Source organism: Triturus cristatus, chromosome 10 (genome assembly GCF_964204655.1).
Source record: "Triturus cristatus chromosome 10, aTriCri1.1, whole genome shotgun sequence".
In the NCBI taxonomy this organism is placed as follows: Eukaryota; Metazoa; Chordata; class Amphibia; order Caudata; family Salamandridae; genus Triturus; species Triturus cristatus.
The window spans coordinates 140,452,249-140,478,053 of NC_140593.1; the positions used below are offsets into that span (position 1 = coordinate 140,452,249).

Below are 25,805 nucleotides of genomic sequence, written 5' to 3' on the forward strand. Positions count from 1 at the left end.
ACGACTGCCTGACTCCTATGGGAGATGCTAGGCGCCCGTTACTTCCGGTACTGCAACACAACTCAAATGCCATTAACCCCTTCAGTGCCCATGACGAGCTGGACTCGTCATGGGCCGCGGTGGCGCTGTGCCCATGACGAGTCCAGCTCGTCATAGACCCCGCCTGCTAATGCAACGGCCGGCACTGGGCGGGGAAAGGGGCGGGCACTGAAGGGGTTAATTGAAGCTTCCACTGTCCCATAGTACAGCGAGGTGACGCTTGAGCAGCACTACAATGAAAGAACTGTGGTACAGCAAAAATTGTTGGAAAATACATTAAAAATGTAGGGTGAGAACCACTAGGTGTTGGCTGTCAACAGGGAATTGGTCTCAGGGCCTGGCCACAGACTAGTCCTGCTTCCAGCCCACCTTTGGCCATTTGCAGTGGGCGGGGGGGGTGTTGGTAGTAGGCCAGGCCTTGTGTCCAACCCCACGCACAGCCAAGGGTTGGGTGCCCGTGGGCAGCTGGCTGCCTGCGGAGGGTTGGGCCAGAGGCCAGGGCCTGGAGCCAACTCACTGGTGCGCACTGCAAAAAGATGTGCTCAATGGGGAAGTTGGGAGAATATGATTAACTCCAGAAAGTCACTGAAAAAACTAAATAAAGGTTAACATAATTAGGTTTGGTGATATGATCTTGGTTTACATTAGAAAAACATCAGAAATTCACTTAAAAAAACAAAGGTTAACGTTAAAAACCCACCCACATTCACCAGTTATAGTTACTGAGCTAATTAGACCTTGTGTTTTCTCTATGCCCTGCTTATGACCTTCTATATTACATCACTAATGGCAACATTTTATCACTGATGACATTTCTCATCACATCAATGATGTCGACATTCTAGCTACAGCTCCTGAATATACTAGATACTTTTATAAAACAAAGTAGGCTGTGAAGGGCCCACAAATGTAGTATTTATTGAGCGTATGTACATCAGTGGATTACGAATTAGAAATAGAGTAGTACTAGAGACAACTCAGATTCACTGTGGTAAAAGTTACATGGTGTGCAATTTAACTACCGGTATGTGCAAGAAGTACCTCATTTTTAAAAAAGATACAGACTGTGTACAACTAGTGTGAGTTGCAGAACTACGTGTCAAATAGGTTGTGGATTAATTCATAGATCTTTTACAAAAACACATGCATAAAACTATAGCTTCTCTTTACAATACGTTTTTCACCTGTGAATTTCTTTACCCATACTAACGTAAAAGATTTCTCATGTAGTGCCATGAACAATTTCTATATAAGCTCGTTATAAAATGCAGATCTTGATTTCTACAAGATCAGTGAAAATTCTGACACTGTATGTATTGTAGAATGGAACAGTCGCAGTATGATTGCAAGCGGTGCACACCATTCTGCTCACTTCAAGAATATGCAGAAGGAACTTTTGCATACTCTGAAGGGTTGTCCAGTGGATCTGGATGTGCATGCCTTATGATTGGCTAACCTGCTGACCTGGAGCCGTTCTCTTAAAATTCTATATCAGATGAGCTATATAATGGGCTCCTCTCGTTAATGTAAATAACTAAACGTTGGTGATCTCCTTAATGTCTACAGTCGTTACATTTCTTACACATTTCAATGCTATAAATCATATTTTCAAATTAACGTCCGTGATTTCACAAATATGCTTCATATCCTGCTTTTTCTGCTTGTTTGCGAAAATTGGGTCTCCTTGTAGCTTACTAAATACCTTCCAGTATGAAAAGTTTATAGTGAACTTTCATATCTGTACGATGATGTTGTTAGTGATGATCAATAATGTCATTCAGCATGTCAGGATTGATATACGTGAAGTGCATGATGGGGCACAAGGTCAGTAATCGCTATCATTGGTGAATTTGTTTCTTTTGTCTTTTAAACAATAGCATTTGTAATATATATATCACTTCTCCTGCCAATCCATATCAAACTCTGCTCCGCTTCATGGAAGCAAGAGCATTACAAGGCAGAGCAGAATTGCTTTTGGGCAGAGAGAGCTGCATGTTTACAGCTCCCTCTGCCCTTGAGGCTCCACCCGCCATCTCAAACTTCGTGGCCATGCCCTGGGGGATGGGGTCCCCGAGTAATATCAGCCTGGGTAGGGGGGGCCGTGCAGGCCCCATTACCCATTAAAAAAAATAAAAAGTTACGGCCTGGTCCTGGGGTCCACGGAGCCGGAAATGGCCTCAGGAGAGGGGCCGAGCAGCCCCACTCCTATTTTTAAAAGATAATAAATACGGGGCAGGACCCGGGGATGCGGTCCCTGGGGCCAAAACTGGCCAAGGGAAGGGCGGGGTGCGCAGCCCCCTTCCTTTATTTTTAAATAAAAAAAAAAAAGGAAAAGGCCTTGCCCCGGGTGATGGGGTCCCTGAGGCCAAAAGAGGCCAGGGGAGGGGGGGTGCGTGTCCTCCCTCCCTTTAATATTTATTTTTATATATATATATATATCCCTGGGGCCGAAATCGGCTTTTTGGGGGGGGGGGGGGGGGCAGGGGCACGTGGCCCTCTCCCATTTTATTTCAATAAAAAATGCGTCCGGGGGTTGGGGTCCCCAGGGCCCAAAAGGGTAAAGGGAAGAGGGGCCATACAAAACCCCTTCCTAAAATGAAACAAAAGCGAAGCCGGAAGCTCGCCAGAGGCCCCGCTCCCTTTGTTCAGTACTCTGTAAACACGCCTCCTGGTGCGCTCTTTGTTGGGGATGAAATTCCCATCGCTGGTGAGGGTCCTTGGGGGCGAGCTAGCCCACTTGTTGCCTCCGTAAACCCCACACAGTGAGATTGCTGAGAGTTGATCGGAGGCCATGCCCCTTTTTCCACCACTCAGCAAACGCATCTCTTGGCGCTCTGCTGGTGGAGTGATGAGGTCCCCTTGCCTCCTGATGGTCTCAGGACTAAAGTGCTTTATAAAGGAACATTATAGTTAGGCTAACATTCACTTCAGCAGTTATAGTTACCTGAGCTAACTATAACCTGCCCCCCTGCAATGCACTGCGGATGACATCACATATCACATCATCCTGGTCAGTGACATCACTGATGACATCATCCAGTGACTGAGCGTTTCTAAAAAGTTTGTGTTAAATATGTATAGGGCAAGGTGTATTGAAGATTGAGTGGGTGTATGAGTGCCTGTATGGATGATTTAGTGGGTGCATGATGGACTGTGCAAGTGAGTGATTATACTTGTCTCATTGAAGGTATGGGTGAGTGACTAATTTGTGGGAATGTCTGTATCAGTCTGTCAGTTGGTGTGTAAGTGGGTGCATGGGTTGGTGAGTGGCTCTATGGGTTATTGATTGGTTGTTTGAGTACCTGTCTGGGTGTCTGTGTGGGTGGGTGAGGGGGTGTATGAGACTCCCTGCATGGATGAGTGAGTGAGTGGGTGAATCACTGGCTGTATGGGTTCATAAGTGCTTCTGTGAGGGCCTGTATGGGTAAGTGAATGTGCGTATGGCTCTGTCGGTTAGTGAATAGATGTCTCAGTGGTATATGGGTGACTAACTGCATATGTGAAATGCATTATATGTTAGTGATTGTGAGACTGGCTGTTTGGGTGAGTGTGTGCTTGTGTCAGTGACTGTATAGGAGTGTAAATACGTGTTGGTATCTATGAATAAATGAGGTGCTGTGTGTATAACTGTATAGGTGAGTAAGTGGCGGTGTGATTGGCTCTATGGGTGAGAGTAGGTGTGTGAGCAGCTCTGAGTGTATGATAGTGTTTGAGTGGCTGTACGGGTGTATGAGTGGATATGTGAGTGGCTGTATTAGTGAGTAAGTGGGTGTATGAGTGAGTGTATGAATGAGTAGATGGATGTGTGTAGACATATGAATATGAATTTGTGCTATTCTTAATAAATCATTGGAGGAGGGTGTCCTTGCGGTTGAGTGGAAAGCAGCCCAGGTTGTTCCAATAAAGAAAAACCCGAAGTTGGCACCAGAAGATATTACCAACTATCGTCCTATTTCCTTGCTTCCCCTTAATAGTAAACTTCTCGAAAAACACATTAATAAACATCTCTCCGAGTTTATTGAAACTACCCACTGTCTAGATCAATCACAATCAGGTTTCCGCTCGAAACACAGTACTGAGACTACATTAGTGGAGGTTACTGATAGCATCAGAATGGCAGCAGACAAGGGTCAGGCAGTGATGTTGGTCCTGCTTGACCTGTCTGCTGCCTTCGACACCATATCCCATCAGGTTCTGATCACCCGCCTTAAGGAGATAGGTGTTAGAGGCAAAGCACTGAGTTGGTTAATTGATTTCTTGACCAATAGGACGCAAACCATCAATCTTGGTCCTTATCGTTCTCAAACCACCGGTATCAGCAAGGGGGTCCATCAGGGCTCCTGCTTGAGCCCCACATTATTTAACATCTATGTGGCCCCCTTAGCAGGTCTCCTCAGAAGGCTTGGATTCACCCCCATATCCTATGCTGATGACACGCAACTTCTGCTGTCATTTGACAAAGCAAATCCTCTCACCCAGGACATTTTTTCCGAGGGTATGAAGGGTGTTGCGCTTTGGATGAGGGAGAATTTTCTACAACTGAACACTGACAAATCTGAAATAATGTTGTTTGGAGAGGCAAGACTGAGATGGTCCCCTAGCTGGTGGTCAGAGGAGCTGGGCTCTGCCCCGTCCCCTAAAGATGTAGTAAAGGACTTGGGTGTGCGTTTGGACAAGGATTTAACGCTGGAAGAACATGTAAACAGTACTGCCAACACCTGCTTTCATACTCTCCGTATTTTGCGTAGGGTCTGTCCCTTTCTTCCTATTTCTACTCGTAAAACCCTTGTCCAATCATTGATCATCAGCAGGCTAGATTACTGCAATGCCTTATTAATTACAGCCAAGGAAAAATCCTTAAACAAATTGCAGGTGGTCCAGAACAACGCAGCCCGCTTAGTAAACTATGCACCTCCCAGGACCCCTTCAGCCCCTCTGCTTCGTGACCTTCATTGGCTCCCTATAAAAAAGAGAGTCAGGTTTAAAATCTGTTGTATGGTTTTCAAATCCTTACATAACTTAGGTCCCAGTTACTTGGCTCGTAAACTTATTAGATACACTCCCACAAGACTGTTGAGATCAAGTCATCTTGCATACCTATGTACCCCTCGCATCAAACTGGCACGGATGGGAGGGAAGGCGTTCTCTCATCTGGCGCCCCACTACTGGAATCTTCTCCCACTACATCTGCGTCAATGTACCAACTTACTGGTCTTCAGGAAATTGTTGAAAACAGAACTTTTCTAAACTGTACTCTCTGTAATGGTCATTCGGCTGTCCTAAGCGCAGAGATACCCCGTATGGGGTGATTCAGGCGCTATATAAAACCCATAAATAAATAAAAAATAAAAAAATCAGTGAGTGGGTATGTATGTACTAGAATGGGTGTGTTCACTGTTTCTAGAATGGTAATGTGAAAGTTGAAGTGGGTGTATGAATGGATACATGGGGGTGTGAGTGGCTGCGTCAGAGATTCTGAGGATGTCATTTGAGATGTCATCAGTGATGTCACTGACCATGTCGTGAGTGATGTAATATGTGATGTCATAAGCAGTGATTTGCGGGAGTGAGATTTATAGTTCTCTCAGGTAACTATAACTTCTGAAGTTCACAGGTTTTGTACAAGTGAAATGTCAGCCTAACTATAAAGTGCCTGTAACCTGTGTTTTTTTCTGTGAATTTCTAAGGTTTTTTTTTTTTTTTTGTTTTTTTTTTTTTGAAACCGTTTATTGCATTTTGAAATAGTTACAAGTATGGGCCTACAACCATCTGGCCGGCCGCTAGAGTGGCAGAAGCGTATGACATACATACAGTAAGAGTCTCTTGGCGGTTCGGATTGGTAAATCAGGAGATAGCAATAGCGCAGGCCACCTAGCTCCAAGCCCACAGTACGGTTCCCTTTTATCAAAACAGGACAACACCAAAAACCACACCCGCAAGGCAACCCGCAATCCAAGACGTCGGCACGTGCTCCTTAAGTGGGGGATCCCAACCCGCAGCCTAACTCTGAAGAGGGGGAATGGGGGCAGATCCGGGACTGGGGGCCCACATGCCCACGGCTGGGGGAGGGGGTCGGCTAGGGGGACGGAGCTGGTGAGGCAGCCGGTAGCAGTGGCGGCTCACAAATACCCCCGCGATAGGCGTTCCAGGGGCCCCAGATTTTCACCCACGCCCCAGGCTTACCCCTCGCCACATACACCACCTTTTCACGAAACATACACCAATCCATGTGTTCTTTCCAGGCCAACACCGCCGGGGGCCTCTGGGATCCCCACAATTGAGCAATGTCACGCTTAGCGATCATGTATCCCAGAGTCACCCACCGCGTCTGCGGGACCGAATAGTCATTTGGTTCCCACACATTCAGCAAGCATCTCCTCGCTTCAGGCAACAGCACGACACGCGTAACCACACGCAGGACCTCATGCACACCACGCCAGAATCGCTCCACCTTTGGGCACTCCCACAGAATATGCATGAAAGTTGCCAAAGCACCACAGCCACGCTTACACAATCCATCCCCAGCAAAGCCCATACGTAGAAGCCTTGGCCCCGTCACGTAAACCCGGTGGAGGATCTTAAGCTGGACGAAGCGAAGGCGAGCCGGGATGGCCACCTCCTTCGGAGAGGCCACCGCGGAAATCCAGTCCTCGTCGTCCAGTTCCAGCCCGTCGGCAACCCAGGCCTCGCGGAGACTAGTCAGCAGGCACGATCTGTCGTTGATCAGTTTTTTATATATAAGGGAGATCGTGCTGTCTGGAACATGGCCATCCAGCACTCTGTCCTCCAGGGGGGAAGACTCCGGAATGGACGCGACATCCGGGAAGACGGAGCCCAGCGTGTGGCGGACTTGTAAGTACCGAAAGTACTCACTGCCTTGCAGCTGAAACTCCGTCTGCAGCATCTCAAAAGTTTTGAATCCCCCCCTCGTCCAGAGATCTCCCACTGTGCTGATTCCGATCGTGTCCCACTTCTCGAAGCCCTTCGATGTCCACAGGGAGCCCAACCTCTCAGACGCATATAGCGGTGACGCCCGGGTCAAACGGTCCTTCCACCCCATAGCTGCATTAGCCGCGTGCCATACACGCACCATGACGCGCGTCGGCCCCGTCAGACGGGAGTCGGGCGCGCCAGAGTAGAGCGCTCGATTGTAATCGCCACCGGGCAGGAGCATCTTGTCCATTTCAAATGCCGGGTTCAAGGCGGGCCCGTAGAGGCCATGATTAATTGCAGCTAGCTGGGAGGCCCAGTAATACCGTTTAATGTCCGGGAGGGCAACCCCCCCATCGTACCACGGGAGCGTCAATTTAGCCAGAGCAATACGCGGCCTCCCGTCCCAGAACAGGCGCCGCTGCAGGCTCTCCACCTCACGGAAGTAGCGCGCCGGAACCAAGTCCATCGTGTTCTGGAGCGCGTACAGAAAGCGCGGCAAAGACATCATCTTAAACAAGGCCGCTCGGCCAAGCGGCGAAAGCGGAAGACGCCGCCAACGCGCCACGTCCTCCTTCAAGCGCTGGAGGGGGGGTAGCAAGTTCCGCTCGTAGCGGGCCTCCGGGTCCAGAGTAATATATATACCCAGGTACCGGAACCCCTGGGAGGCGATCTGGATCGGGCAGTCCCGTGGTAGGGCCGGAGCCTCCCCGGAAAGCACATATACGCAGGATTTCGCCCAGTTGATGACAAGGCCTGAGTTCCGACCGAAGGAGCGCAAAACATCAACCAGGACAATCAGCGATTTACGCGTGGAGGCGAGATACAAAAGGATATCATCGGCGTAGAGGGACACGCGGTCCTCATGCTCGGGGGTCCAGCGGAGACCACGGATAGAAGGGTGCCACCGCAGCCACTCCGCCAAGGGCTCCAAGGCCAGTGCAAACAGGAGCGGCGACAAGGGGCAACCCTGACGCGTGCCCCGTCCCAGCGCGAATGGGGCCGAGACTCGCCCATTCACCACCACCTGCGCCAATGGGCCCGAATACAACAATTTGACCCAGCTAATGAATCCCGGTCCAAATCCAAATTTCGCCAGCATCGCCCAGATGTATGGCCACTCAAGCGTGTCAAACGCCATGGTGGCGTCTAAGGACGCCAAGATGGCCGGCTCCCGCACAAACGGGACACGCGCGAGCACCCCGTGCAAGCGTCGCAGATTAAGAGCCGTGTTGCGATGGGGTATAAAGCCAGATTGGTCTTGGTGGACCAAATCGCCCACCACGCCGACCAGCCGGTTGGCCAACACCTTGGCGAGGATTTTGGGCTCCGCGTTCAAGAGCGAGATAGGCCTATAGGATGTGACCCGCTCACGGGGTCTCCCCTCCTTGTGGATCACCACGATTGTGGCCAGACGCTGGTCCGGCGGGAGGGAACCCTGCGAGTGGGCCGCCACGAACATCGCGCGCAGGTGGGGCGCCAGTACATCCGGTCGCAGCTTGTACAGCTCGATGGGGATACCATTGGGGCCCATGGCCTTGCCGGATGCGACCGAGCGAATAGCAAGGGCAATTTCATCCGAGGTGGGAGGAGCGTCCAACGAATCCCTGTCCTCCACCGAAAGGGAGGGCAGCGCGATGTCCCGAAGCAGGGCATGGGAATCTTCCTCCGAGCAAGGAGAAACCGGGGAGTACACCTCGCGGAAATAATCCGCGAAGCAGGAGACAATGGCTTCCGGCTCGGTGACACGCACACCATCCATCCCCTCAATCAAAGGAACCACACGACTCGCTCTCTCCTTCTTGTCCAACCACGCAATCAATTTACCAGCCTTATCCCCCACATCATACAATCGCCCCTGTTGCTCTCTACTGAGGCCCCTGGCCGCCTCCGTGACGAGGGCCCTATAGGCCGCCCGCTTGAGGTGTAGATCATGCAATTTGGCATCCGTCACCCCGCTCCCCAGGTCACCCTCTAGTTCCGCAATTTCGGCCTCCACCCGGGTTACTTCCTCCCGCTCGCGCCTCCGGGCATGGGAGATAAAGGAGAGGGCCTCCCCTCTGAGGACTACCTTAAAAGCCTCCCACAGGGAGATGGCCGAAGGGACAGACCCCACATTCTCATCAAAGTATCGCTGCAGGGATTTGATCAAGTCAGCACGAATAGTGGGGTCGCGCAAGTACCAAGCATTGATCGGGGCCACCCTGCCCTCCCCCCTCGGGAAGACATTGAAATGTAACAGTAATGGGGAGTGATCTGAAATACCCCGCGCCAGATGGCACACCTCTCCCACCCTCCCGGCATAGGCCGCAGGGACAAGGATGTAATCAAGCCGCGAGAGGCTACCATGGGCACCCGAGTGGAAGGTGTATTGCAGCTGCGCGGGATGCTTTAGTCGCCAGCAATCCACCAGTCCCAATGTATCTAAAAGGCCGGACAGCCACGCCTGTGCCCGGGGGAGGTCCCTAGGGGGATGACGATCCATAGACCCAGAAGCTACCGCATTAAAGTCTCCCCCAACCACCAGCAGACCACCCGGAAGGTCTAGGAGAAGGCGCCCCAGGTCCACAAATGTAGTAGATTGTAACCCAGGCGGAACGTACACTGATATAAAAACAAACACTCTACCCTCCATTCTACCCACCAGGACAGTGTATCGTCCCCTCTCGTCATGGCGCACCTCATCAATCTCCAACGGGAGCGAGTTCTTGATCATGATACCCACCCCCCGCGAGCCCGAGGTGAAGCCCGAGTGGGCCACCAAACGATAGCCCCGCCGATTCATGGCATGAAAGGAGTTACCTATAAGGTGTGTCTCCTGCAGGAAGACAACATCTGGTGAAATACGTTTCAGATACTGCAGGACCACACCACGCTTAATCCTGTCCCCCAGGCCGTTAACATTCCATGACAACACAGTCAAATCCCTACCCCCCATCATACGTAGAAGCAATCAGTCGTCCCCCCACAGAGCATCTCGAGAGCAACAATACAGTAAAGGGTTTGCCTTGCGGTGCAAACAAACAACACACCCCCCCCATCCCAACAGAACTCCCCCCTCCCTGCACCCCTGCATGAGCCCAGACAGCCCCCCCAAAGTGCAGTGTGCCTGTCGCCCCATAGCTGAAAAACTAACTAGTCCCCCAGAGGAGGAGGGAAGCCCCCAACAGACCCCGTACGACCTCCATAGGAGGGGAACATACACGATCAGTAAATGGTAAAGGAATGTTGTCCAGAGCAAGGCCTATTATTCACCCCTCAGTTCTGATCCGGTGGGCCCTCCCCGCCAACCGCACCCCCCCCACCCCCTCGGCCCCGATCCCCAGGCAGAGTGTCCAACCAGTCCCCAGCCGCCTCGGGTCGGTCAAAAAAGTGCGTGCGACCATCCACCTCCACCCTTAGCTTAGCTGGAAAAAGCATTGAGTACTTAAGGTTCAGGTCCCGTAGGCGACGTTTAACTCCGAGAAAACTCAGTCTCTGCTTTTGGACCGCCGGAGTAAAGTCAGGGTAGAAATGCACGTCCATGTTATCAAGCTTGACCGGTCCCTGTTGCCTGGAGGTCTGCAGGATAGCGTCTCTGTCCCGAAAGTTAAAAATCCGGGCAATGAGAGGCCGCGGCGGGGCACCGGCCTTAGGTCTGCCCCCAGGGACCCGGTGGGCACGTTCCACCGCAAAAAGCTTACTCAGCCCCCGGGGCTGGAGAAGGGTAAGGATCAATTCTTCCACAAAAAGATCTGCCGCCTCTCGTCCCTCCGGCACCCCCACAATGCGAACGTTATTCCTCCGGGCCCGACCCTCAGAATCCTCCAATCGACGGTCCATCAGGGCGCTCGCCTGGCCAAGCCGGCGCACCTCCTTTTGGAGGGCCACCACATCTGTCGTGAGGCTCGTTGTGGTGTGGGCCAGGGAATCGACCCGGTCGTTTGTTTTGGACAAGTCAGCCCTCACAAGGCTCACATCCACAAGGACCGAGTCTATCTTTTGCGCTAGGGTGTCGAAGCGCTGGTCCACCGAGGCCTTCATCTCGGCGATGGCGCCCATGACGTCCCGGAGGGTCAGATCCACTGGCTGAGCAGACGCCTCAGTCGGGCCCGCCGGGGATGTGCGCGATGCCTCCGGAGATCCCTTCTGGAGGGTGTAGCGGTCCATACTGTTGGATTGATGCGCCGGGCCACGGCGGGTCGTCTTCATCTTCGTCCGGTCGCCATCTTGTTTGGTGGACATGCCTGCTCTCCCACCGTCGTGCCAATCTCCTCGAAAGGGCCGCTAAACCAGTTCACGGGTTCCGGGGAAGAGGGCGACCACTGGACCACAGGATGACTCACAGCCGGCGGGCCAGCCGGGCACCTGGACAAGGCCACACCACCGCACCCCGCTCCGCAACCCTACCTCGCTTGAGGGCAAGGGGGCCGCAAAAGCAAAAGTGAAAGCGCGGGGTACGCGAGTCGCCCAGCCCTGCCCGCCGCTGTTGTTCGCTTTGTCCCCGGGTCGCCCCACTACTCCAATCCGGGGGGCCGGCGCGGAGAAGGCCGCAACCTTCGATCGGTGCTCCCACCGGTGTCCGGGGTCCGGGGTCCGATTCGAAAACGGAAAACGGGTGTCGCCTCAGCTCGGGATCACAGACACAGTCCCCTCAACAAGGACAGGATATAGCCAGGATTAATTCAGGAGGTCGCGGAGGTCCTCGGGAGCCTCGCACCTACGCGGCCATCTTGGTTGCGCGCTAGGCTCCTCCCCCCTCTAAGGTTTTTTTAAATGTGAATTCCTAGCTTTCAGTAAACCACCCTCCCACGCATACATACTCATTTGGCAACACTCCAAACTGTACGGGCACTCTCCAAATGCCTTTAGCTGTGTTGCAGTTCTTCCAGTGACGCAAAGCTTGATAACTGTTAATTTCTTCCAGGGTTTCATTGTCTTAACTTGTTAACTATTAATGTATTCCAATCTTTCATTTTCTTCATCCCAGGCCTATTTGTGTGTGTGTGTTCAAGCTTTCCAGAGGGCCCCAACGTTATTTGTTAGTATACAGCATTAGAGTTTCTGTTTACACAATGCAGACTAAAGCAGAGATGCACCCCTAGTGTTTTGTGACCGAAACGTGGCTGTAAGGAAAGAGTGCCTGGAGATGCCGGTGAACATGGGCATATATAGGAAAAACAATGGTTCCTGTGGAATAATATACTATGAGATTATGATACATGAGCGCAATCGCGATATAGAGGGTTAGATTATGGCAGAGCGAGAAGGAACCACTAATACACCGATTACAGTGTAGTATATTTTATGTATTTTTTAAACAATAAAGTTAGGAGTAAACATTATACAGCAAAACAACATTTGTGCATAGTGTCCCAAGTGACAAAGGGAACCTAAACCTAAGTGACAATGTGAATATTAAATAGAAGGTTTCCACAGTTTGTACAAGTCGACCATTATCATAATAATTCCATGTGAACAGCAGCTATATACAGCAATATGTGCTGGGGAAATGGTTCGCTGCTTCTGTATGTAGATGGCGTTTCGACCCTCAAAGCAATGTGGGGTCTCAGGACTATTGATGAAGGGACATCTAAATGGGATTGAAATAAAAAGAGAGCATAAGGCATATTTCCCGGCACAAATGCAAAAAATAGGAAAAATAAATAGAATAAGGCCGTTGGATAAAAGGTACCTGAATATATGGTTGCACAGCCTTGTGAAAATCATGTGCCACACGTGAAGAAAAGAGGAAAAAGGTTTACTCACATGAGGACCCGTCCGGGTACTCTATGTGAGGACAGGCTGTCAATCCAATGGGGTATGTAGGTGGGCCAGAGGGGCTCAATTAATTATATGCCGTAGCATTGTAGAATCCCTTTGTGGATTAACAGTGACAATGCACTAAGAGTATTTCTGAAAATTAAAATAATGAAGGGGTCAGATTACTGAATTGAAGGCTGAGCGCAAGAGCTAAGCGGCCTGGATGTGCCTATTCATACCTCGGCCCTCCCTCTGTCTCGGCCCTCCCTCTGTCTCGGCCCTCCCTCTGTCTCGGCCCTCCCTCTGTCTCGGCCCTCCCTCTGTCTCGGCCCTCCCTCTGTCTCGGCCCTCCCTCTGTCTCGGCCCTCCCTCTGTCTCGGCCCTCCCTCTGTCTCGGCCCTCCCTCTGTCTCGGCCCTCCCTCTGTCTCGGCCCTCCCTCTGTCTCGGCCCTCCCTCTGTCTCGGCCCTCCCTCTGTCTCGGCCCTCCCTCTGTCTCGGCCCTCCCTCTGTCTCGGCCCTCCCTCTGTCTCGGCCCTCCCTCTGTCTCGGCCCTCCCTCTGTCTCGGCCCTCCCTCTGTCTCGGCCCTCCCTCTGTCTCGGCCCTCCCTCTGTCTCGGCCCTCCCTCTGTCTCGGCCCTCCCTCTGTCTCGGCCCTCCCTCCTGTCTCGGCCCTCCCCTCTGTCTCGGCCCTCCCCTCTGTCTCGGCCCTCCCCTCTGTCTCGGCCCTCCCCTCTGTCTCGGCCCTCCCTCTGTCTCGGCCCTCCCTCTGTCTCGGCCCTCCCTCTGTCTCGGCCCTCCCTCTGTCTCGGCCCTCCCTCTGTCTCGGCCCTCCCTCTGTCTCGGCCCTCCCTCTGTCTCGGCCCTCCCTCTGTCTCGGCCCTCCCTCTGTCTCGGCCCTCCCTCTGTCTCGGCCCTCCCTCCTGTCTCGGCCCTCCCTCCTGTCTCGGCCCTCCCCCCTGTCTCGGCCCGGCCCCCTGTCTCGGCCCGGCCCCCTGTCTCGGCCCGGCCCCCTGTCTCGGCCCGGCCCCCTGTCTCCGCCCGGCCCCCTGTCTCCGCCCGGCCCCCTGTCTCCGCCCGGCCCCCTGTCTCCGCCCGGCCCCCTGTCTCCGCCCGGCCCCCTGTCTCCGCCCCGCCCCCTGTCTCCGCCCCGCCCCGCCCTCCCTCTGTCTCTGTGTGTGTCAGCCCGGGCTGAGACCGCTTCCCAACGCGCACACAGCCGCACCAGAGTACTATACAGGTCTTTAAAAGACCATTTACATGTTAATAAAACTTTGTTTTATTTCACCTCTTAGGCCCCTGCATCTCCACTTTGACAATCACTGGAATCCCCCCCGCCCCCACAGAGTAGTCTGAGTCCGGGATGCTGCACCCGGCAGTGTTTACTAACACTATTTAATTTTTTTTAAACACAGGTAGGTTGTCCGCAAGGTCCGCGGGCCGCCAAGGAAGGCTTGCCGGGCCGTACTATGAGTAACCGTGGTATAGAGTACCTAAACCGTTCTCAAATGTACGATTGATAACTCCTTATCGTAATTAGCCTGTTTCAAATGTGCCACGGCTATGCCTCAATATGCCGCAAGAACAACCAAAGAATACGTCGCATATTACTGATAAACGAACATCTAAGAGATGAGCAATTTATTGCCTTTACCTTGAAGCAGCAACTGATCTAACGGAGAGTAGTCCGCATATGTCCTTGGCGTTTCGCAACCGCTCCATCTTGGACTGCCTGTTTATACTTCACCACTCCATAAAAATAATGAAAGGACCAATGGTGAAGAGCTGTTCACAAAGAAATCTAAAGCGCATGGGATTGTTCCTAAATGGTCGCCATTTTGAAATATATTCGGGTATCTACAGTGAATAAGAGATTAATTCAAATAAGACATATTAACCTCTTCTAATTAATAGCAAAGTCAAGATTACTATCCAAGATTTAATATAATCAAGTGGCCAATAAGTGTATATAATAACATATGTAACAATTCTCCTTTGGTGTTAAGGAGCATGCAAATATTCGTGTTTACATCTAAAGTGAATCAAGTGTGTTTCAATAAAATTAAATTCGATCTAATATGACTGAATAAATGTATGATAAGCAATCAGAAAATAATTAATCAAAGTATCTACAGCAATAACGAGTAGTAGCCCAAGCTCATCATGCTATCATCGGCACAACGGGTTCTGACCCAACCCTATCTCCCTTATATAGGCGCAATACTATTAAAAAAGCAAAGTATGAAAAAACTTTGAACGCGGTCCTGCCAACTGTTAACAGTATCCTCAAATACAATTAAAAAAAAGTTTTTCTCAGTACACACAAAGTCCGCCCAATATTAGTGGGTTGAGCACTGCCAAGAAAAAATAAGAATACATTCTTCTTTATCCTGTGTAATACTGGTCGCCATAACAAAAAGGGTATAGTTAGTAATGATCAATGCATTCCACCAATAGCATGCATGAAGGGAAAATTCAAAATGTAATAACAGATTTGAAGATAAGAGACCAAGAGGAGGGGAAGAGGAAGGGATGACAGTGGGGCAACACCGCTTATTCATCTTGTACGTAGGAGAGTTATAAAAGGATTCCCACAATTATAATCTTGAAGGTGTATATACATATTTACAGTTGTTACACAATTATTCAGGACTGATGCAGTTCCATATATACAAACAGTAAATGTAGCAATTTTCATTCATGATCCCAAAAAGCACTGTAACTCATTGTCAATATTGATACCCAGTTCTACAGCACGTAATTTAAGAATCCAGCGAGCTTCTCATTGTCTAACTCTAAGCTCTCGGTTTCCACCTCTAACATCAATGGTATAGATTAAATGCCATAAAATGTAAAGGTTAGCTGTTTACATTGTGCTGTGCATTCATTGGCATGTGTCACTATCGGATATCTTGCGTCCAGATTCTTGAGGGCTCTGAAATGCTCCGCTATGCGATCATTGAGACATCTAATTGTACTCGGGAAAATGTAAAAAATACAGGGGAATTCCTAAAAGGAGGACGGATTCCCATCACTCACCTAGGTGACGTGCTTCATCATCTGGGATCTCCTCCTGGTTACACACTAAGGTAACCAAGGGCTTCGACCTTCTGTATATCAGAAGGGAGCTCATGGATGTTTTTATTCACAATATGATAAAGGGAGCTCTGCAGTATCTGTCCAGAATGAAGAGCTAAAGTTGCAGAGTGACGGGCGCAGTGCAAAAAATAACAAATGGTGATAACTGCAGATTAAAATTGAATATCACAAGAGAAAATATTTTGAGTATCTTCTGATATCCAAACTAAAAACAGTGCAAGAGCAGTTTCACCAAAATAACTGCTGGAATTATTGGGTCTACATGTTTCAGCCAACTGGACGTTAGATAGTCCAAGGCCTTCCTCAGGACCACTGCATATACTATTGCTACTGCGTTTGTGAACTAAAGTAAAGTGTCAAAAACAAAAAACAAATATGCAACCAAGGTTGGAATAAATACAACCAGGTAACCTGAATTACAGGCGTAGAAATCCTCCACAAATCACCGGATGCTGGTGGCACCTGTAAAGAGAATGTCTATGAAAAACAGTACTACTCCAAACCTATAGAAAAGCTTCTTAGAACGTGGTATGCATATTTCCATTGTTCATTTTGCGTAAAACTGCTTCCTGGATGAATATTTATATCTATTAATGCTCACCCGTGATTCACGAGGACCGGACCTCGCAACAGCTCTGGAAAAGAGGCCCCGCTCTGTGGAAAAAGAGGGAGAAAAGACGGGCAATCAAAGGCAGGCGGCAAGCCTATCCCTTCAAGTGACTCTCCACACCTCTCTTAACCACACACCTAGGGTAGTGCAATAACTGTTTATGAACTGTAAAATGTCTGAGATTACTTTATGGTAAAACCAAGTTAAAAACAAAGTTAAAAAGAGCCTAAGGCGACTGGTTGTTCAAAGTGTAACATTCAAGATAGAACTATTCGCATTTATATTCAGAAATTTGTAAACAGTCCTGATGTTAGCTACCAAGGAAAAACTAATTCTGTAATTGTGGTCTACATCACAGCCTCAGACACTTGGTGGTGATAAATTTGTATGCACAACTCTTTGAGAAGAAGTAGTGGGGGACCACTTGGCAAATCTCCAACAGGAAATTACAGCCCTCTTGGCCAAGGGGGCCATCGAGTGCGTTCCTGGGCCAGAAGTAGGACGTGGTTGTTATTCCCACTACTTTCTGGTGCCTAAGAAGGACAAAGGGGGTCTGCGTCCCATCTTGGACCTCCGGAAACGTCAACCGCTTCCTCCGGAAGGAGAAATTCAAAATGCTGACTCTGGCTCAGGTCTTGGCTGCCCTCGACCCTGGAGACTGGATGGTAGCATTGGACTTGCAGGACGCCTATTTTCACAACACCGTCCTGCCGGCCCACCAGCGTTACCTGCGGTTCACGGTAGGCCAGGAGCATTTTCAGTTTGCCGTGCTCCCTTTCGGCCTTACCAGCGCCTCTCGGTGTTCACGAAGGTGATGGCGGTGGACGCAGCTCACCTGCGCAGGTCAGGGGTCTCAGTCTTCCCTTACCTCGACGACTGGTTGTTGAAGGCGGGCTTGCCCCAGCCAGTCATCAACCACCTGCAGACTACGGCCGACCTCCTGCATTTGCTGGGGTTCTCCATCAACGTGCCGAAGTCTCACCTGAGTCCCTCTCAGAACTCCCCTTCATCGGAGCGGTTCTGGATTCGACGCGGTTTAGGGTTTATCCTCCCGAGCAGCGAGTCTGGGATATTCAGACTATGATTCTGATCTTTCAGCCTCTATCCTAGGTTTCAGTCAGGATGACCCTCCGGCTCCTGGGCCTGATGGCCTCCTACATCCTGCTGGTGCCACATGCCAGGTGGCATATGCGGGCTCTGCAGTGGGACCTGAAGTTCCAGTGGGCGCAGCATCAGGGCAACCTGTCCGATCATGTCCAGATCTCGGAGGGCACTGCACAACAATTGCAGTGGTGGCTCACGAATTGCGATTAGGTCAAAGGCAGGTCCCTCTCCCTTCCCCAACCGGAGCACACAGTGGTGACGGATGCGTCCCTTCTGGGATGGGGAGGCCACTTGGGAGAGGCGGAGATCAGAGGACTCTGGTCTCCGGCGGAGTCTCGGCTCCATATCAACCTTTTGGAGCTTCGGGCGATCCAACTTGCACTGAAGGCATTCCTTCCCTCTGTCTGGGGAAGTGTGGTGCTGGTGTTCACGGACAACACCACCGCCATGTGGTATTACAACAAACAGGGCAGGGTGGGGTCCTGGACTCTGTCAGGAGGCTCTGCGCCTCTGGACATGGCTGGAACATCAAGGCATCACCTTGGTGGTTCAACACCTGGCAGGTTCACTGAACGCCAGGGCGGACGAACTCAGCCGCCGGTGCTTGATGATCACGAATGGCGTCTGAACTCGGACGTGGTGCAAGGTCTCTTTCAGCAGTGGAGAGAGCCTTGGTTTAGATCTATTAGCCACCGAAGTGAACGCGCAATGTCATCAGTTCTGCGCGTTGGAATTTCCAAGGCGGCACTCGCTCGGCGACGCTTTTCGTCGCGAGTGGAGTTGCGGTCTGTTGTACGCCTTTCCGCCTATTCCACTTCTGTCTAGAGTGCTGAAGAAGATTCGGCACGACCGGGCCCAAGTCGTCATCCTTGTGGCTCTGGATTGGGCACGAAGATACTGATATCCCGAGCTACTCAGCATGGCGATCGACCCCCCCCCCCCCCCGATTTGTCTGCCTCTTTGGGAGGATCTTCTGTCGCCGCAGCAGGGGACGGTCCTCCACCCGAACCTGTCCAGCCTCCACCTCCATGGGTGGAGATTGAGCGGCGGCAGTTGACAGCCTTCGATCTTCCTCCTGAAGTCTGTGATGTCATTCTGGCAGCCAGGCGTCCCGCCACTAAAACGGTATACGCCTGCAGGTGGAACAAGTTTGTGGCATGGTGCACAGCTAAGGCTGTGGATCCCCTCTCTGCCCCTCTTTCTGAAGTCCTTCTGTTCCTTCTTTCTTTGGCCCAGCAGGGCTCTGCTCTGGGCACCATTAAAGGTTATCTTTTGGCCATCTCTGCCTTTTTACGACTTCCTGATCTGCCTTCTCTTTTTAAGTCTCCAGTTGTTAACCGTTTCCTAAAAGGCATTATGCACACGTTTCCTCCCGTGCCGTTCATAATGCCTCAATGGGACTTAAACCTTGTCTTGACATACCTGATGTGCTCTCCCTTCAAGCCCCTTCATACCTGTCCTTTGTGTCTTCTCACTCTCAAGACGGCCTTCCTGGTCGCTATCACCTCTGCCAGAAGAGTGAGTGAGCTCCAGGCTCTTTCTTCTAAACCTCATTTCCTTTCTGTTCATCCGGACAAGGTGGTTTTAAGGACCTATCCTTCTTCCTTGCCAAAGGTTGTCACGCCCTTCCACAACGGGCAGACCATCACTTTGCCCACCTTCTTTCCGCATCCTTTGAAAGAGGAAGAGAGGCTCCACCGTCTGGACCCAAAACGTGCGCTCTCGTTCTACCTGCAGCGCACACACCAGTTCCGGGTGGATGACCCGCTCTTTGTTGGCTACGTGGGAGCCAAAAGAGGTCGGGCTGTGCACAAGCGGACCATCTCTCGGTGGGTCGTTCTCTGCATCAAGACCTGTTACTCGTTGGCTAAGAAGGAGCCTCCTGTGGGGCTGCATGCCCATTCTACCAGGGCGACTGCAGCCACTACTGCCTTGGGACACGGTGTCCCCTTGCAGGACATTGGTCAGGCAGCTACATGGGCCTCGCTGCACACGTTTACCAAGCATTACTGCCTTGACAGTCTGGTCCGGAGAGACTGCTTCTTTGGCCGGTCTGTTCTCTGTGACCTTCTGGTGTAATCTATTCGCAGACCCACCACCGGGGTTGGTATTGCTGGGGTATCTATTCTAAGGTAAGGAATCTATCACGAACGTGTCTCTTTCAGATGCACAAGTTACTACTTGTCTAAGGATATATCTGTAAGAGACATTAGTTAGTGATAGATTCCTTACTGCCCCGCCCATCCTCCCCATTCTGCGAACTGATTTCTAGGGTTAAAGTCAGCTCCTTCAGGGCCCTAATTTCTTGGCACCAGTGGTCAGTTTCTTGCATGGCTCTGCGTTCCTGGCGCGGAAAGTAGTGTACAGAACTGACGTCAGTGCGCATGGGTGGCGCCTAAGTAGTCTCTGTGACGTCATCTCGGTGCTTACGATGCCAGCGACGGACGCCGAGCCGCACGACGTCACCTACTGACGCAAAGGGGTACTGCTAGCAAAACTTTCTGGATCCAGTCTGACCCCTGGGGATATTCTAAGGTAAGGAATCCATCACTAACTAATGTCTCTTATAGATATATCATTACACAAGTAGTAACTTGTGCTACAGGATGCAGTCACTTATTCAGCACGCTATGTTACCGCTTCATTATTACGTCATCGACGTGAAGATCGTGAGTTTTGATAAATCCTGATTTGAAGAGAACTGGGATGCACCACAAAGTGTCTGAGGCTGTGATGTAGACCACAATTACAGAATTAGTGTTTCCTTGGTAGCTAACATCAGGACTGTTTACAAATCTTTGCATATAAATGCGAATAGTTCTATCTTGAATGTTACACTTTGAACAACCAGACGACTTAGGCTCTTTTCAACTTTGTTTTTAACTTGGTTTTACCATTCAGTGATCTCGGCCATTTTACAGTTCATAAACCGTTATTGCGCTATCTTAGGTGTGTGGTTAAGAGAGGTGTGGAGAGTCACATGAAGGGATAGGCTTGCCGCCTGCCTTTGATTGCCTGTCTTTTCTCCCTCTTTTTCCACAAAGCGGGACCTCTTTCCCTGAGCTGTTGCCAGATGAGGTGAGGTCCGGTCCTTGTGAATCACGGGTGAGCATTAATAGATATAAATATTCATCCAGGAAGCAGTTGTATGCAAACTGAACGATGTGCATATGCATACCACGTTCTAAGAAGCTTTTCTATATGTTTTGAGTAGTACTGTTTTTCATAGACATTCTCTTTACAGGTGCCACCAGCATCCGGTGAATTGTGGAGGATTTCTACGCCTGTAATTCAGGTTACCTGGTTGTATTTATTCCAACCTTGGTTGCATATTTGTTTTTTGTTTTTGACACTTTACTTTAGTTCACAAACGCAGTAGCAATAGTATATGCAGTAGTCCTGAGGAAGGCCTTGGACTATCTAACGTCCGGTTGGCTGAAACATGTAGACCCGATAATTCCAGCAGTTATTTTGTTAAAACTGCTCTTGCACTGTTTTTAGTTTGGATATCAGAAGATACTCATTAAAATATTTTCTCTTGTGATATTCAATTTTAATCTGCACTTATCACCATTTGTTATTATTTTTTGCACTTCGCCCGTCACTGCAACTTTAGCTCTTCATTCTGGACAGATACTGCAGGGCTCCCTTTATCATATTGTGAATAAAAACATCCGTGAGCTCCCTTCTGATATACAGAAGGTCGCAGCCCTTGGTTACCGCAGTGTGTACCCAGGAGGAGATCCCATATGATGAAGCATGTCACCTAGGTGAGTGATGGGAATCCGTCCTCCTTTTAGGATTTCCCCTGTATTTTTACATTTTCCTGTTTCCTTCCCAATCATAGATTTATGAGCTCATTACTACTCAACATGAAATTTGTGCGAGGCTCCCTGGACCTTTAAGACCCGTTGATCCTTTAAAGTGTTATATACGTTATAGATGGGGAATAGGTCCACGCTTGGTCTCTAAATGTTCCTTTAGACCCTCTCTCTCTTGTAGGTTTGTTTTTGATCTAATTGTACTACCAATGTAGATTTTCTCAGTTGCACAATATAGCATAAACTACAAACTTAGGGGGCCAGTCTGTGTTGGTCACTATTATACTTCCTGGAGCCATTGTATTGAAAATCATGTATTCCGTGGATAGTTAGATTACACATCTACAATTCCCATATCTAAATGAGCCCTCATTAAGCTTGTGTAACCATGTCTGTTTGTGTACACCCACCTTAGGGTAACTTGGGCTAACCATGTTGCGTAGTGTTACCTTTACAGTAAGTAATACTTGGATGTTTGGAGATGTATGGCTGTAATGTGGGATCATATGTCAGCATATACCAATACCGTTTGAGTATGTTAAAAACCTTATGTGAACATGGGTGGTAACCCGTAACAAGTCTCAAAGGTGCAGAAGCTGTTAGATCTTTTTTAGCTCTCGGTTTTAAAGTGTCACTCCTGGCCAGATTTTATATTCTTCTTCTCGCTTTATGTATGACGTCTTTCTCATATCCTCTTGCCAGGAATCTTAACTCCATGTTGGTGGCGCAGTTTGCAAATTCCGAGTTGTTGCTGCAATTACTGCGAGCTCTAAAAAAAAATTCAACATATGGAATGGTGTTAATTTGTGATCTTGGGTGTGCGCTAGTAGTGTGTAGGATAGCATTACAAGATGTACCCCTTCTAAACATTTTACAATTGATTTTGCCCTCATCCACATACAGTTCCACATCAAGAAATACAATTTTTTCTTTGCTGTATGCCAACATAAATGTCATATTAAACAGATTGTTCTTCATGTGTGTAAAGAAATTCCGTAACTGTTTCACTACCAGTCCAAATGAGTAAGCAGTCATCTATGTATCTGCCGTAGTACACTATATATTCCTGCCACCTGGCCACTGATATGCGTTGCCTCGAACCACCCCATGGAGAGGCAGGCGAAGTACTGGATTCAACCTGCTCCAAATTGATCAGGTGAGCTGTTCAACATTAAAAATAAACAAATACACACCTTTAAATACTCAATTGAGTCAAACATGTCAACCTTACACAGGAAAGAGGATTCCTTGCTCCTCATTCGGTGACTTTCTCTCAGTTCTTGTGGTTGCCCTGCCCCAGCAGCAAATCTGGTTTACTATTATTTTTTTTATTAGATGAATTGTATTCTACCACTGCTGCCATCGGGAAACACATTTTTCCTTCTCATGTGTCCGTGTCATTTGACCTTTATATCTTGATAGAAGTGGATGGTCTATCCCATTGGGTCATTTGCTGCCCCCTCTGTCTCGCACCCCACCTCTCCCTCTTCTCTTTCTTTCTCCCTGGCAGCACACCAGTGCTCTTCCCTTCGCCTCCCTATTTTCCTCGGGTTCAGGCTTCGCTTTGTAGCCTGGGCACAACAAAAATGGCTGTGCACCACTTCTGTCAGTATTTGCTTTGCCCATTCCTGGGCATTTTAACGCTTTGGAGGTCATCATGAAATTCTATGTGTTTTGTCTTCTCTCTTCTAGTTAGATACCGTTCCAAGATCAATACCATGTTGCATTTAGATGCAGGGTAAAAGCCATCTTGAAACACTATGCCAGTAATAAAGAGTTTAAACCAAATTGATTCCAAGAAGCTGCCCATCACAGTGCATCTATACATTAAAGGGGAAAATGAACAAATACATTTTTTGTACTACGAGTTTTGCGATTAAGCTGCTATGACGTTCTTCACAGCCAGAGGCATATAAACTCAAAATGTGTCTTTAAATCAGTGCAGATTTCTTGTGGAAATAGCAACTAGGATTAGTGCTGCACCTAGCACTGCACAATTTTGGTTCAGTTTTCCTTGCAAAATGATTGTATTTTCAAACTTTTGAGAACAATATGTGCAACTTTATCTGGCTGCAAAATTGTCCGTACGTTTAAGAAGTGCCAAACGGGTGGTAGGATATTTTGCCCAGCAGTTACATTGTTTACCTTCCATCCTGGAGTACTGGATCTAATCCCAATTTAAGCAACAGACCAAAAAAGCACTAAAATATAATTAATGTACGCTGTAAATTCCATATATATTTAATGTTTAAATATATCTGATCTAAATAAAAATAAACAGGCCGTCTAGTAGTGTATCGAGTACATGTTCCTGACGGTTCTGCATCACATCCTGGTTTGTGATCTATTTTCAGCTGTTAGCCTCCTCGTCCCGCCACTCATCGAAGCTAGATTCACACCATATCAAAAGTCTAATCAAAAACAATATGAAGGAGGTGCTTAGTTGTCTCTGTTTTGAAGCTTAGCACTGTATGAAATTCACAATAAGTACCATGTGGCCACCCTGGTGACCGTTGTATGTGCTCTAGACCTTTCTGACACAACACCACTTTACGTGATTTAGGTTTATTTACTCTTTTTTTTTTTTTTTTTTTATACATTGTTGAAATTTGTGATGAGTGTTCCAGAATCAATAATAAGTGAAAAAAACAACACGAGTAGGTGACGTAGCAAAACAAATTCAGTAGAAATCTATACACTTAGCAGTACTTCTCTGTGTAGACTCGGCTTAGGTAAAAGCACCTTTACAGAAAAGTTTAGTAAGCATACTTTGAAGAAAGCAAAGATGTATGTATTTGCTCATAACCAATTCCAATTTATATTTTAAATAACTTCTCATTATTTTTGGTTTTTAATCTAAATTTTCTTTTATGTTCGATTTTCTGCTGCTGATTTGAAACCAAGGGTGATTGATGTATGTGTGTCTTTTTGTCTTGCAGGTCTGCTATAGAGGAGGGGAAAGGAATTTATAATAACATCAAAAACTTTGTTCGATTCCAGCTGAGCACGTAAGTATGCCTTCATATGTCTGTAGTTAAGTTTGTTTTGGCTTTGAAAATAAATTATTATTATATAGCTTAGATTGAGCACAACTGGATTATCACTAGGTGCTGTCCAACTAAGAGAATTGGGGGTTCTAGGTTTGCTAGGTCTACTCTGGAAATACGAAACAAAAAACCCTGTGAAAGCTATGTAAGTGGAATCTTTCATTGTGAATGTCATGGTATTCCGCCTAGTAACTTTGCACCCACACAAACTAATACTGCCGTAACAGTAACTTCAAGAGGTGTAGTTGCAAGGGAGTTGCCAGTGGGACACCAAGAGGATCCCTTTAGAATTGAGGAAGTACTGGTAGCGTCGCAATTCTATGTCTGATTCCCCTGGTAATTCTTGTTTTTGCCAAGAGTTTCACCTGGGTATTTTGGCTTGTTTGAGCCTCCAAAATCAGGGTGAAAATAAACAAAACTACTTTGTTTCCATAAATGTCACAATTTAGAAGAGCCAATATATGCTATTCTGGTCCCTTTAGAGTTAAAAAGAACCTCTTTTTGAGAGCCAAAGTGGTAAAAGTGAAAGAAATTGAATGATCTTTCAAATTGTTTTGTGTTTTCAGTTCTTGACAACAAACATAACTCACTGGTTCTCCATTACCACTGCCCTCTATTTTTGAAGATCATACCTTGCAGTTTGTCACTGTTAACGCTTCCTATTTCTTTATTTCGACCTTTTGTCCAGTCATCGCTAATTCATTCTAACTCTATCTACACCCCTACAGCATACTTCATTCACAGTTTTCTGTTTTCAACAGCCACTCCACATGTTCAAATCGGCAGTTTTCACAATTTTCTATTTGTAAATTGATGGAACTCACCAGAAAGATTAATTTGTTCAGATTTGTGCCTGCTTTATATTTCGAGTAATTGTAATTTGTCACGGCAAATGTCATTATCAGTATGACCTCATATGTTAATTATACAATAACATTGTAAAAAATGATTCTGCCAGGATAGTGATTTTCATTTTTAGAGGTTAATGAAAATTTTCCTAGCTATCGTAACGGAAAGTTTCAATTCTATTAAGGACTCGGAGGCGAGGATTATGCTATTCTTTCTCCACTTTATTGAATAGCAGCCATTTCAAAACCACAAAACCAAACTACTATTCCCATGCAACATAGGGAATACAGAAGAAAACAATAGTGTCCACAGGTAGAGCGTCCTCTCCTCTGCACCAATCACAGGCTCCGTTATGGATATAGTCCTCTGTTACTGTCCATTCCCCCTCTTTCGTCGCTGTAGGTCAGGCAGACAGTAGGTGTTCAAGAGTCTTGTTTCCCAGAATCTCCTGAGGAACAAAACAAAGTATAAGAGGCAGTTATGGCTAAGGTTTCACCTGTAGGGGGAAACAATACAACCAAGCAACAGCAAATCGAGAAAATAAACCAGATGAGAAAAATGATTAC

At 48.4% G+C, this 25,805-nt stretch overlaps 1 protein-coding gene across 4 annotated transcripts in view; it reads left to right on the forward strand.

Moving 5' to 3' along the window:
• ATP2C1 (ATPase secretory pathway Ca2+ transporting 1) overlaps positions 1-25,805 on the forward strand; it is an 831,636-nt gene that overhangs the window by 702,394 nt on the left and 103,437 nt on the right. For all 4 annotated transcript variants that reach the window (XM_085630651.1, XM_085630649.1, XM_085630650.1 and 1 more), the window contains one exon: positions 24,283-24,351. In XM_085630651.1, coding sequence (XP_085486777.1) covers positions 24,283-24,351 — 69 coding nt within the window. The remainder of the gene's footprint in view (positions 1-24,282; positions 24,352-25,805) is intronic.